The sequence below is a fragment of the Sphaerodactylus townsendi genome, linkage group LG02 (genome assembly GCF_021028975.2).
Source record: "Sphaerodactylus townsendi isolate TG3544 linkage group LG02, MPM_Stown_v2.3, whole genome shotgun sequence".
Classification (NCBI taxonomy): domain Eukaryota; kingdom Metazoa; phylum Chordata; class Lepidosauria; order Squamata; family Sphaerodactylidae; genus Sphaerodactylus; species Sphaerodactylus townsendi.
This window is the reverse complement of record NC_059426.1, coordinates 19,745,525-19,758,674: the sequence shown is the minus strand read 5'-3', so window position 1 is coordinate 19,758,674 and position 13,150 is coordinate 19,745,525. Positions and strand designations below refer to the sequence as shown.

The 13,150-nt window shown below is 43.4% G+C and overlaps 1 protein-coding gene and 1 non-coding gene across 2 annotated transcripts in view; both read left to right on the top strand.

The window, feature by feature from the left end:
- NOP58 (NOP58 ribonucleoprotein) overlaps nucleotides 1-13,150 on the top strand; it is a 28,658-nt gene that overhangs the window by 632 nt on the left and 14,876 nt on the right. The window contains 6 exon segments of the mRNA XM_048486473.1: nucleotides 1,128-1,204; nucleotides 3,327-3,379; nucleotides 4,381-4,505; nucleotides 7,326-7,462; nucleotides 10,258-10,322; nucleotides 12,293-12,427. Coding sequence (XP_048342430.1) covers nucleotides 1,128-1,204; nucleotides 3,327-3,379; nucleotides 4,381-4,505; nucleotides 7,326-7,462; nucleotides 10,258-10,322; nucleotides 12,293-12,427 — 592 coding nt within the window.
- LOC125427622 lies at nucleotides 10,926-11,012 on the top strand. Its single transcript, XR_007243739.1, has one exon. It is a non-coding gene; the product is annotated as a small nucleolar RNA SNORD70 (small nucleolar RNA).

Sequence of the window (13,150 nt, the reverse complement as noted above, 5' to 3'; positions counted from 1 at the left end):
AAGCTGAGCTGCCCCATTGCAGAATCGTGCAGAGGTGGGAGGCGCCTATTGGTAGAGAGTGGCTTGGTTTAGGTGACCAAATTGAGTTTGTTGGATCTATATCATAGGAGTGGAGTTGCTTTTTGTAAGTGGTGGCTTTCCTCCTGCTGCTCCATCTCTGTCCCAGTCTGACATACACATACACACACACACACACACCTGCAAATAGCACCCTTCTTGGGTTTATGGAGCAGTCATGGGGGTCAGAATGGGGTGTTGCACTGGTGACAAGCCAGTGTGGCATTAGTGTCAAGCCACTGGTAGAGTGTACTACTGCAGTTGGAAGAGGCAATTGGGATGAAGGTCATTGCTTCTCAGATTCGAAAGGAAAGATCCCTTTTAACATCTTGGCCTTGAATTAGGTATTGGTTTTAAGTCTTGGCAAGCTGATACATCACTTTGTAGATTGTATTTATTTACGGCATTGTTTTGTTCTCTGAGACCAAAGGTGGGTTACATTGTGTAAAATATAATCAGCATTCTATGTAGATGCATCTTAAATGTGGAGGGGATAGGGTGAGATGTTTGATTTGGAGAAGATATAAGTTTCTGCAGCTTTTTAAACATTTAACTTGATAGCATGGATGTACAAAGATAATCCTGCAGTTGTATTGTCTTTAAATTAAAATTTAAGGGGGCATATTAACTATGAAAATCAAAATTGGTTTTCCTATACACTGGAACTATAGAATCCATGTCCATTTGTTATGGGGTTTATGTAATCAGGATTCTGAAAATACATATTGCATGCTGTTATGTCCATATCTTAATTTTGCTCTTGTGGTGGTTATTACTAGGCTGCTACTTAGCAACTTAGTCTGAAACACATCCACTTTCTTAATGAACATTTCTTAGTTTCCTTAACCTTCCATAACAATACTGAGTTTTGTATTTCAACTGAATGATTTGTTTAGTGTTGATCATGGAAAGTTGGTGGCACTTGGTTAGCAGTAGCACAGAGGGCCAGGATAATAGATTCTTGAAAAGCCTTTGATTCAGGGTTGGCTTATTAAGTTGGTCTGGAACCCAGAGGGTAGTTTTACTGACTCCAAAGGTCAAATTAACTTGTGTTCATCTTTCTGCCCTAGGTTCTGGATGAGAAGAAGCTCCATGAAGTCGATAGTTTATGGAAAGAGTTTGAAACACCTGAAAAGGCAAATAAAATGTAAGCCAGGTTTCTCAAAAAGTACAAACATTTGTTTCTCCCTGAAAGATTCCAGATGTAACACCAGACCATGGTCTAGTACTGCAGAAACAAACTTGGCAGAAGGCTTCACATACTCCTGCTTTCCCTTGAGTGCTGGGATTCCCTCCTCCTTTCTTGTTCAGACTGATTTGCAGTTCTGATCTGGAGAGCAAGAGCAAACTGCAGTTTGCTGGTTTGGATTCTGAGACAAACCAGGAATTAGCTTGATGGGATATTACATCTAAGCCTCTGTGGCTCAATCTTCCGTATCAAGTGGTTTTGTACCAACCCTTTATTATTTTATGAAAAATACTTATACCCCATCTCCTCTCTTGGCTCATCTCTTACTTCATGGGAGCGAGGGTGGACATTAACAATACTTTCCTAAAGCATAGTTACACTTGCCTAAGCCCATTGACTTTAGTGGACTTAGAAGAGTGCCACTCTTAGAAATGTAGGGTAAGCCTTTTCCAGTCAGAATTATTTTCTAAAAAGGACTCCCTGGTAGAGGGAGACTGGGTCCTGTATTAGCACTGTCCCCAGATATAATCGGGGGGAAGGGTCTTGTTCACTGTGTGCTTGAAATCAGAGTCAGTATATATGGGGTTAAAGGCCCCTTCCGCACATGCAGAATAATGCACTTTCAATCCACTTTCAGTGCACTTTGCAGCTGGATTTTACTGTGCAAAATAGTAAAATCCACTTGCAAACAATTGTGAAAGTGGATTGAAAGTGCATTATTCTGCATGTGCGGAAGGGGTCAAAGTTACTCAGGTGGACCTGGTGATTGAAGCCTAAAGCAGGTTGCCGTTGTGCTGAGACAGCCACTTAGGTTATAAGTCCAAAAGTAAGGTTCTGTTTGGCTGCAGAAGTCGACTCAAACCTGTGTAGAAAGTGACATCGATTCAAATAAATTAAATGAGAAATAGGACCTTTTCATAGGTGGAAAAGGCAATTTCTAATTGCATCAACAGCCATGAAGCAATAAGAAGGAAGATTCAGAAATGTATTTGCCACTATTCTTGCATGCTTAGGGGGTCATGTTGTCTTGAAAATCACTGCATCCTGCCTCTGAAGTAAACTACTATTACCCCATGTTATAGATGCTGCGTGTTGAGAAGGAGCTTGGCAGACGCTACCCAGTGAAGCCTGTAGTTGAACAGGCGGAGGAGGGTGTGCCAGCAAGATCTACTTCCTAGCTTATGTTCTTTCCCACTGGACCTTACAAACTTATTTTCAAATGGCTAAGTCGTTGTGATTTAATAGTGAGAGACTATATAGTTTGTAAGAATTGTGATAAGAAATTAGTGATAATAATCACATGTTAATGATTATTTTTATCAATGTTGCATTTATACAATTATTTTAAAAATTATGACTATAGATACTATCTCTTTAGTGCTTGGTTATATGTTAGAAAAGGTATTTTTCCCCTTTTACTGTTCCACTTACTGTGTCTGTTGTCTCTCTTTATGTTTGTTATTGTTGAAAAAAATAGAGGCTGAATTCTTCTGCAGGCAACTCGTCCACGAAGGGGGAAAGCTGGCCCTTCCTCCATGGGGTTGCCAAGTCATGTGTATGTTGCAAACACAGATGTTCCCTACCAGTGATCATTGATACTGCTTTCTAAGTGTTGCTGATCACAGGTCAGGGTCTGTATATGGGCCCTTCATCCACATGTTCACACCATGCAGAAGATTTGGCAGTCATGCAGAAGTGAAGGCAAAATAGTTGTGACTGCTTTTCCTGCAAGGGGAATTTAGGGACAATTAATCTGCTCTGGACTTCTTTCTCCATGCAATGAGTGGTACGTTTCCCTTTTCCTGCAGAGGACATTCACATGTTGGGCCAAATTTCCTAAGGTTCCCTTCTCTTTGCATTAGGGGTCTCCAACTTATGGCCCTCCAGATGTTCATGGATTAATCCAATCAACATCGACGCTGATGAGAATAATCCATGTACATCTGGAGGACCATAGGTTAGAGACCCCTCCTTTACATCATTGCAGGATTGCCTTTTTCAAATTCTTTGCATTTTTTGCCGTCGGTAATGGATGCTCAGCTCCTCCTAAGCCTTATTAAACTGTTTGTACTTTCTTTAGAGTGAAATTAAAACACTTTGAGAAGTTTCAAGACACAACTGAAGCTCTTGCAGGTAAAATGAGGGCTTAAGTGTCCTTTTTTTCCATTTTCTTGCTCAGTGACTGTTGCAGATGCTTTGAGTCAGGCACTGTGGCATGCATGAATCCTGATTCAGCTGCATGAACAAATCTGGGAAAAGTTTGGAGAACAAAGGTTCAGATTGGCAAGGCATGCCAGCATAAGCCACTTGTGACATATCACAATCCTACTCACTACACTGCTCAACCGGAAGCAGTCTCTGTTCTCTGTACTAAGTGGATGTTTGCAAGCCTATACATTAACTGTTACAGTAACACGCATATGAATTAACCATTACAGTAACATGCTTTAGGACTATCTATTTGTGTGATCACTGCATGAAATGGTGATAGTTGGAATCCTGCATATGTGCATCAGGGCAGAGTCATGGCCCCAGACCCGATTGATACTTTGATAGTCGAATTCTCACTTATTGATGGCAAGCATAGGAAAGCTGGTGGCTTATATTGTCAGAGCTGAGTACACTGGAACGGGCAAATCATTGTATCCCCCAGCATACTTTCCTCCCCTGGGAAAGTGGGAAAGTACAGTTTCACACGTACATGTACACACATTCCTCAGTTGGTGAGAATGGGGATGAAAACTTCAGCTTCCAACACACACACACACACACACACACCCCGGTGGGTACGGAGATAAGAGCAGTCTGGAACATATTCCCAGGCCTGCTTAAGTGATAAGTATTCAGTAGATGGAGATATAGCAAAACCCAGGCTAAGACATTAGAGGGCCATGACCGGCAGCTTAGAACTAGAGTGAAAGCTGACTGTGTCCCAGTGGCAGTGAGGCAATTTGGGACCATATCTGTGTGGCTGTAGTCAGCATTTTGACACCGCCATTCGGAGAACAGATAAAAAATAAAGTGCTGGGTGTCGTATCTTGTAAGCACGCATTTTGTTCTGCCATAAGGTTTCCCGGTTTCAGAAGGTTAGAAAAATCTCTAAACTTTTGCCACTTCTCTTCTCTTCTCCAAAGCATCGACAGCGCTGGTGGAAGGCAAGATGAGCAAAAATTTGAAGAAGATTTTAAAGAAGATTGTAGCTAAAGATGCCCATGAACAGTTAGCTGTAGCAGATGCCAAGCTGGGAGGCGTCATAAAGGTAAAAACGAATCGGTGTGTGTCTGAGGCCTGTTGCATTCTGTTACGCCTGTAGTGGGTTTTAACAATCCATCGTGCTGCTAGCATTGTTTATTTGGCAAGCTGTTTGTCATCTGCTCCCACCCACCCACCTAAAAGCCTTCCCAAAACAGCTTATGTCATCATTCTTCCCTCCATTTTATCCCCAAAATAACCCTTTGAGCAGTGGTGGGATCCAAAAATTTTAGTAACAGGTTCCCATGGTGGTGGGATTCAAACTGTGGCGTAGCGCCAATGGGGCTGGGCAGGGCATGATGGGGCGTGGCCAGGCATTCCTGGGCGGGGCTGTGGCAAGGACACAGCCGCTGTGCCGGTCCTTGGGCGGGAAACGAATGCGCGCAGGCTGCCACACATGCCGGTGCACCTCCTGCTAGACTGCTTCAAGTTCTGCGTGCTGCTGCTGAGAGGAGGGGCGTAACTAAGGCAAAAATCACGTGGCAAAATCACTGATTAGTCGCCCCCTCTCGGCACACACAAATAATTAGCAACCTACTCTTGAGAACCTGCTGGATCCCCCCTTCTTTTGAGATAGGCTGGGCTGAGTACATGGCCCAATGTCATCCTGCGAGTTTCTGTGATAAATTGGATATTTGAACCTGTATCTCCCAGATCTTAGTCCAACTTACGTGTGGCCAAGCTATTGTGCTCCAGATGTTCATGGACTACAATTCCCACCAGCCCCTGCCAGCTTGGCCACCCCTGATCAAACTGCCATGCTGTGCTGGCTCTCATTCTTCAACTGTTGCCATATTGGGGTAGCGAGGGGGTTCGTTATCATGTCCTGTTTTTCCTCGAATTTTTACATTTTAATTGTTATAGTGGGTGTAGCTAATACCACTCTGACCCAGGCTAGTCAGATCTTGGAAGCTGAGTAGGGTCGCCCCATTTGAATAGGAGACCGAGGAAGTCCCGGGTTGCTTTGTAGAGGTAGACAATGGGAAACTACCACAGTTCATCTCTTCCCTAGGAAACCCTATGGCAGGGACTGATGTGAATTGTAGTCCATGAACATCTGGAGCACCATAGGTTGACCACCCCTACACTACGGGATTTCATTAAAATGGCTGCAACTTTATTGCACTCTCTGTCACAGTTGACACCATGTTCAGAAGAAGCTTTCTGTATCGTAACACGTGAAGTTTGCAAAAAATCTTGTGCTGCTCTGTTTCTGTCTAAAAAGAATAGGAACAGCACGGTCAGCTTATGAGTTTATCACTGTTGTTTGTTATTACAGTCAATCCAAACCCAGAGGCAACGGGCCACGGTGCCAATGGAGCGCTACCCCGCCACCTCCAAAAGGGTTTTTCTGGTGGCATAGGGAAAAGCCCTGGTCCTTCCTGTTGCTGAAAGCCCCATAGGGCTGCATGGATGTTCACCGCTGAGAGGTGTTCCCTGTCTGCAACTCTAAAGTTGCCCTACTAAACCCTACTCATACAGTTCCCTGTCTGCGAGTCTGAGGGCCAGTGCGCCGTGCTACCTGCTGTCAATCCCAATAGGGAGCTGACTAAAATCAGCTCCTCCCCTGCTGGCGTCCGGGTAAGATGCCAGCCAGCAGAGCCCTGCTGCAGCCTGAACTTCCAGATTGTGTGGCAGCAGTCTGTGGGGTGACTGGCCCCTGGGGTAAGTGCCCCAGGTGGGCAACTGCGCTGGTGCAAGGGTGCACTGCTCCTACTGGCCTTTCCCCCCTCCTTTGGAGGCACCAGTCTCCCAATTATTATTGTCTAATTAGTCTTTAGATCCAAATCAGTGTTAACGTCATGCTCACCCCTCTCTGTCGTAATAATACCGGAACAGGGGCACATAGCCAAATATCTTGAATTATTAACTGAACCCCAACAGAGATGGATTATCACAAGGGCCAGATCCAATACCTTCCTATCGGCCATTACAAAGGGTCGCTACTTATCCATACCTCTACAGGATCGGGTTTGTCCACCCTGTAAAAACCAAGTGGAGACTCTTGCTCACATTATTCTTGACTGTCCGAGATATGTGGGCATTAGGAATTTCTCTCCCAGGTTGGCCCTGGACAAATCTGAACGTGACTCTGACTGTTCTGTTGTGGAGCTTCTGTTAAACAACACAGATGTCGTGCTCTTGGAAAAAATAGCAAAATTTCTTTTACAAGTGACCAAACTTTCTAAGTAATGTATACTGCTATATAGTCTTCCTGTCTGCGCTTTGAATGTACTCTTGATTTGTATTTCAAAAATGTCTGGCAGTGCTCTAGAACTATTTTTAAATGCCAAATAAAGGTTGTTGTTGTTGAATCAGTGTTAATGTTAGCCTTTAAAACCCTTCACCGCCTGTCACTTTCATACCTATGGAACCACCTCTCCCATTACAACCCACCCCCCTGCTCCCTTCAGTCATCATCTAGGGACCTCTTGCAGTTGCCTGGCCCCAGGATGGTTCAGTTATCTGGCACCAGGGAAGGGCCTTCTCAGTTGTGGCCCCTGCCCTGTGGAATGCACCCTCAGATGACTTGTTTAGTTTCTGCAGGGCATGCAAGGCCAAATGATTTAATCCACATATTCGGGGTGTTTTGTTACTGGGATTGTTCTAGCCACATATTTTAACATTTTCTTGTTTATACGTCTTTATTTTATTTAAATTCATTTATACCAGTCTAATATTTTAAGTCCCAAGACCCTTCGGATGAGCGATGACTGAAAAATCAAATGAATACACGTTATCTTGTCATTCAGGCCCTGTTGAAGCGAGCAGTAACAATGTTATATACCATTTTATATACCATGGATATCCCTGATGCCTTTTGCAGGACAAGTTGAACTTAAGTTGTATCCACAGTCCAATGGTAACGGAACTGATGAGAGGCATCCGTTCGCAAGTGGAAGGGCTGATTACTGGCCTTCCGTCGCGGGACATGGCAGCTATGTGCTTAGGACTGGCACACAGGTAAGGTGCTCCTTCACTGTGTTTTGTTTCTTTTTAAAAAAATGGCATAGAGGTTAAGAGCAGGTGTGCTCTAATCTGGAGGAACTGGGTTTGATTCCCCGCTCTGCCATCTGAGCTGTGGAGGCCTATCTGGGAATTCAGATTAACTTGTACACTCCAACACACACCAGCTGGGTGACCTTGAGCTAGTCACAGTTCTTCTGCTCTCTCTCAGCCCCACCTACCTCACAGGGTGTTTGTTGTGAGAGGGGAAGGGAAAAGAGTGTGTAAGCCCCTTTGAGTCTCCTTGCAGGAGAGAAAGGGGGGATATAAATCCAACTCTTCCTCTTCTTCCATAACAGCACACAGAAAAATAGGAAATTATTAAGAAAACATCTTAACCCTAACCTTAACTCATCTTCTTCTATAACAACACATAGAAAAATAGGAAATTATTAAGAAAACATAAAAACAACACAATAACTAGTATCTCTCTAATAGCAATAAAATGGATCTCAATATTCAATGAAAACACGATACAGATTTGAGGGAACTTTCCATACTACTTATTTAATCTAATATTCTATTATTCAGGTATCATCTGTTGATATATATCAAATATATGATTACTAGTGTGTTTACATTATTCCAAAGTTCCTAAAAGGAACCTAGCTACAGAATTTAAAATCACAGAATCTCCAGCTCTGCTGGAGGGAAGATTTAAGAATATGGAATGTTCTAAAAGAGTTTGTTCATGTGATAGGACTACGGTTGAAACACTTGCCCATTCTTTATTTCTATGCCCTAAATACAATAAGATATGCATGAAATACATGAATTCCATTTTCTTGAAATGTTCTCAGTGGCATGAGTGTTATAAGATACCCAATCTCCTGAACAGCTCTGATGTGCTCTTTTGTGAAACTTGCAAATTTTATACTGGAAATTAGTAATTTTAGCAATTTTAACTGTATTTCTTAACCTTGTTTTGTTTTAAAACTTTGTCCCGTTTTATATGCCAATAAAGGCTTGTGTTGTTGTAAAATCACAGAAGAAGAGTTGTTTAGTAGGAATGATTAGTGTCTTTACATATTGTCCTATTCAGTTAATTCTTCTGCATCTAATTGTAATACCCTTTGGTGTTATTGGTTTTTTAGTGGAATGATTGAGCAACATGCCGAAAATACAATTCCCACCTCATCAAACTCATGCGTTGATTGTCTGTTTATACGGCTTGTTAGTTTAGCCATGGTTCCATACTCTCTTCCTTTTTCTTCCCAGATTTCTGTATTGTTCCTGCCTTTAATCTTGATGCATATATTTTTTTCTTCAGGATGGATTGTTGACTAACCAGACTTGCTCCGTTTTGTTGATGTTTACTTCAGGATGCCACTCCCAAGAGTGTATTTTAGAATGACCACGGGGGGCGCAAGTGCACCCAAGTTCTATTGCATTTTCTTAACCTGGGAATAATCCTCTTTGAGATGTACGGGATTTATTTCCAGTTAAGCCTGAAAAGAACCGCAGACTTATTCACATTCAGTACTTTAAGGGTATGTGGTTTCCCTGTCTGCAACTCAAAGTGCCCAGTTCAAAGGATCAAATACCCATCAAGCTGCCATGTGCTGAACCAGACTCTTGGTCCATCATGGTCAGTATTGTCTACTCAGACTGGCAGCTGCTCTCCAGGATCTCAGGCAGAGGTCTTCTGCACTGCCGACTTCCTGATTCTCTAACTGGAGATGCTGGGGATTTAACCTGGGATCTTCTGCATGCCGACCAGGTACTCTACCAATGAGCCATCCTCCCCCCGTCCAAGAGCGGGGCAGAGATTACTGTGCACAGAGCAATGACTAGTCTTCTTATGAGAAAACACGCAAGCAGAAGCAGCTTCTGAAACTGCACTACGGATGAAAAACTGCTTTTTCCTAGCATTCAGTTCGGTATAGGATCATGGTGATGGCCACTAACCTGGACAGCTTTAAAAAGGGCTTGGACAGATTTATGGAGGAGAAGTCGATCTATGGCTACCAATCTTGATCCTCCTTGATCTCAGATTGCAAATGCCTTAGCAGACCAGGTGCTCAGGAGCAGCAGCAGCAGCAGAAGGCCATTGCTTTCACATCCTGCACGTGAGCTCCCAAAGGCACCTGGTGGGCCGCCGCGAGTAGCAGAGTGCTGGACTAGATGGACTCTGGTCTGATCCAGCAGGCTAGTTCTTATGTTCTTATGTCCCAGTTGCATGGGGGATTTGTTAGAATTTCAAGCCCAGTAGCCCAGTCAGTGGCACAACGCACTTGGAGCAGGAGCATGAGGGCTCAGCTTCTTTCCATCCCCATGTTTTAATTCAGTGCTGTATCTTATGCATCAGAATGGCAGTGATAATAATCTGCCTATATGGGGTCATATTGAAGATATGAGTTTATAATGTTTGTAAGATACATATCAGTAGATATAAGTACTATTGGTGCTAGATAAGTTAATATCCTTTGGCTGAGGAGTGAATTGCCCTGCCTGGTTCCCATGTGATTTTGTCCGTCTCAGAATACATATTCAGGCTGCCTCTGGAAAAGGGTGTTCACTCTCTAGCCACGATCAAAGACCATATTGTCTGATGAAGTGCATACAAATGTCCTCCTGGCTCACTGGTAGGGGACAAATAAATCCCAGGGAATCTTCCGGCTATTGCAATCAACAGCGATCCCCGTGTTGATTTCGAAGAGAAGATGGAAAGCTATCTTGTGGTAACTGGTTGTTATTGTTTTTGCTAGGTAAAAGTTATTCACGACCTCTTTGTCTGTCTCTCTTGCTTTCAGCCTCTCCCGGTACAAGCTGAAATTCAGCCCTGACAAAGTCGATACAATGATCATCCAAGCAATCTGTGAGTACGGTCGGAAGTTAGCTCTCTTCACAGGTCTCCCGTGGGCCACATGAGATGTGGTTGTTGCTGCAGTTGGGAAGCACTTCAGAAATGCTTGGAGATCCTCTGAGATCCACGTGATGGTGTAGTGAAAGACCTCCACCTTCCTTGGGGGCAAGGCCATTCATATATGTTGCAGCCAAGCTGTAGTAGCCCTGAAGGATTTTCAAGGTGGGAGGCGTTCAGAGGTGGTTTGCTGTTGCCTTCTTCTGCATGGCCACCCTGGACATCTTTGGTGGTCTCTCATCCAAATACTGACCAGGGCCAATACTGAACACTGCTTAGCTTCCAAGACCCGACAAGACTGAGCTAGCCTGGTCCATCCTGGTCAGGGCAAAAATGTTCCGATACTTAACCTGAGTAGGGGGAACCATTGAGCCATTGATATGTGTGGTTGTTTGGGCCCTTGTAAAGCTGAAATAGGCTCAGCTGAAAAGCCTGAAAGACATTTCGCCAGTCAGCAGTCCTTCTAAGCAGCTACTTGTGTTCTGATGGCTGTCTTTCAGTATCCACAAATCCACCAAGATGGTTGACACGCCTTATGATGGTATCTGTTGGGATTTATCCTACGTTGTCAATGATGGAAATATGTTGACCTGAAAATAATGATTTGATTCAACATTTCGTCACTACCACTGAGACAGCGTCGGGGGGAGGGTCTCATCAGTTCATGAAACTTCATCAATGGGGCCCACCATTCCCCCCTCCTTTTTGGGAGGGTTTTAAAAAGGGTTTTATTGTTGGGTGCCATTTTATTGTATTGACCACTGTATTTTAATGGGGTTTTTATTTTATAGTGAATGGAGCCTGTGTTATTTATTCCATTCTGTATTTGTTTATTTGGTCCATTTGTTCTGGTTGTATCTGTTGTGAAGCTATGTTGTGCACCGCCCAGAGCCCTCTGGGGGTAGGGCAGTATATAAAACCAAATAATAGATAAAAAATAAAATTAAAAAAACCCTTTAGAGTGCAATTGGATCACAAATAGTACATCCATTATGTGAGCAATAATATATTGCTTATCTGGCTATTTGTTTCTAAAAGGCTTTTCAAAAGACAATTTATTCAGTATTTCACATCATTTTTTTAAGGAAAAGGGTTGTTATGATAATTAAATTGTGTGCTAGGAAGTTTGATCAAAGCAACCACTTAAACCAGAGATCCTCAGCCTGGCGCCCATGGGCACCATAATCTCAAACTTTTCAGATGCCAGTATTTTTAGAAGTGGGTGGGGCTTTTGGGAAGCATACCTTCTGATTGGCCAATGAAGATCTGATTGGCAGTACCGACTAAATGACAACGTGTTAAAAAGAACTGAAATGCTGAAGAGTTTGCTTACTGTTCAAGTTATGCATAAACTCAATCCCTCTCATTTTGTGCTTGGCAGCCACCATTTTGTTGTTGTGGCCACCATATCATGTCAGAATTCCAGAGGCCCCAAGACTCCAGAAGGTTGAGGGCCCCTGAACGTAAACTGTTAAGATTTGCTGAAGAGCAATTGCCCATCAGTAGTGAAGGCCTTGCTGCTTGAAAACTTCTGTCACGCCCCACAATGTCCCAGATCGGGGTGAGCAGTGAGCAAAGACGGGAACAGCCTCCAAAGAGGATGCACTTTACCTCTCCGGAGGAGGAAAAGGCGGGACTCGGCTCTGCAGGCACCGAAAAGGGCAGGCAGGGCCACAGATTGCCAATATTAGCCTTCTGGGTGTGAAGGCCTTCTTAGGATTAAAAGCTTACTCACGTGTAAGCCAAGAGAGCCAGGGAGTGGGTGTGATAGGAGGCAAGGGAATAAAAAGATTAGAAAGGGAAGGAAGAGAAACTTTAAGAAAGCAGTTCTACCATCTTGGGTTTTCATGCTGTTTAGAACAAAGTATAATCTCTCAAGGAATGTTTGTGTGTGTATATACCAAAGAAAAATCTGCTTCCCACAGCTCTCCTCGATGACCTGGACAAAGAATTGAATAACTACATCATGCGCTGTAGAGAATGGTACGGTTGGCATTTTCCTGAACTGGGCAAAATTATCACGGATAACTTAACGTACTGCAAATGCCTAAAGAAGATTGGTGAGTTTCTCTTGATCATCTGGGAAGTAATGTAGCCTTTCACTGTTTCTTGAATTGTGCAGGCCATGCTTTTCTGAGCTGAGGTAAAATCTTCATCAGGGGTTTCCAACCTGTGGTCCTCCAGATGTTCATGGACTACAAATCCCATCAGCTCTGCCAATTACCCATGCTGGCAGGGGTTGATGGGAATCATAGTCCAATATAGGTTGGAGAGCCCTGATCTACATACAGCCAGAAACATCAGTCAGCATATATATTCAGTTGAGAACTACTGTGTTGTGGTGGTTAAAATGTTGCATAGTGGAACCAGGTTCAGATCTTGACTGCAGAAACGTCTTGGGTGACCGGGAACGAGTTACATGCTCCCAGTTCTAAGATGCTTCACAGGGTTGTTGTGAGAATAAAGTGGGGGAGAGCAGAATAATGTAAACTGGTTTGGATTCCCATTGGGGTACAAACAAAAGTAATAAGTTAGGGCAACTGAATTTGTTTATTTGTATTATCACCATTGCTCATGTCCTACTGAGTTCTGATGCTTCTGCTATACAGTGAGAGATAGAAGGAAAGTTTGGATTTCACCTTTTCTCAATAGGAAGTTGATAAAAGTAAAGAACAAAGCCCAGGGTTGAACCGTGAATCTATCAAGGCTGCCAAAGATTGTTGCAGGCAAGCCAGCATTGTGTAGTGCAGAGGTCTGCAACCTGCGGCTCTCCAGATGTTCAT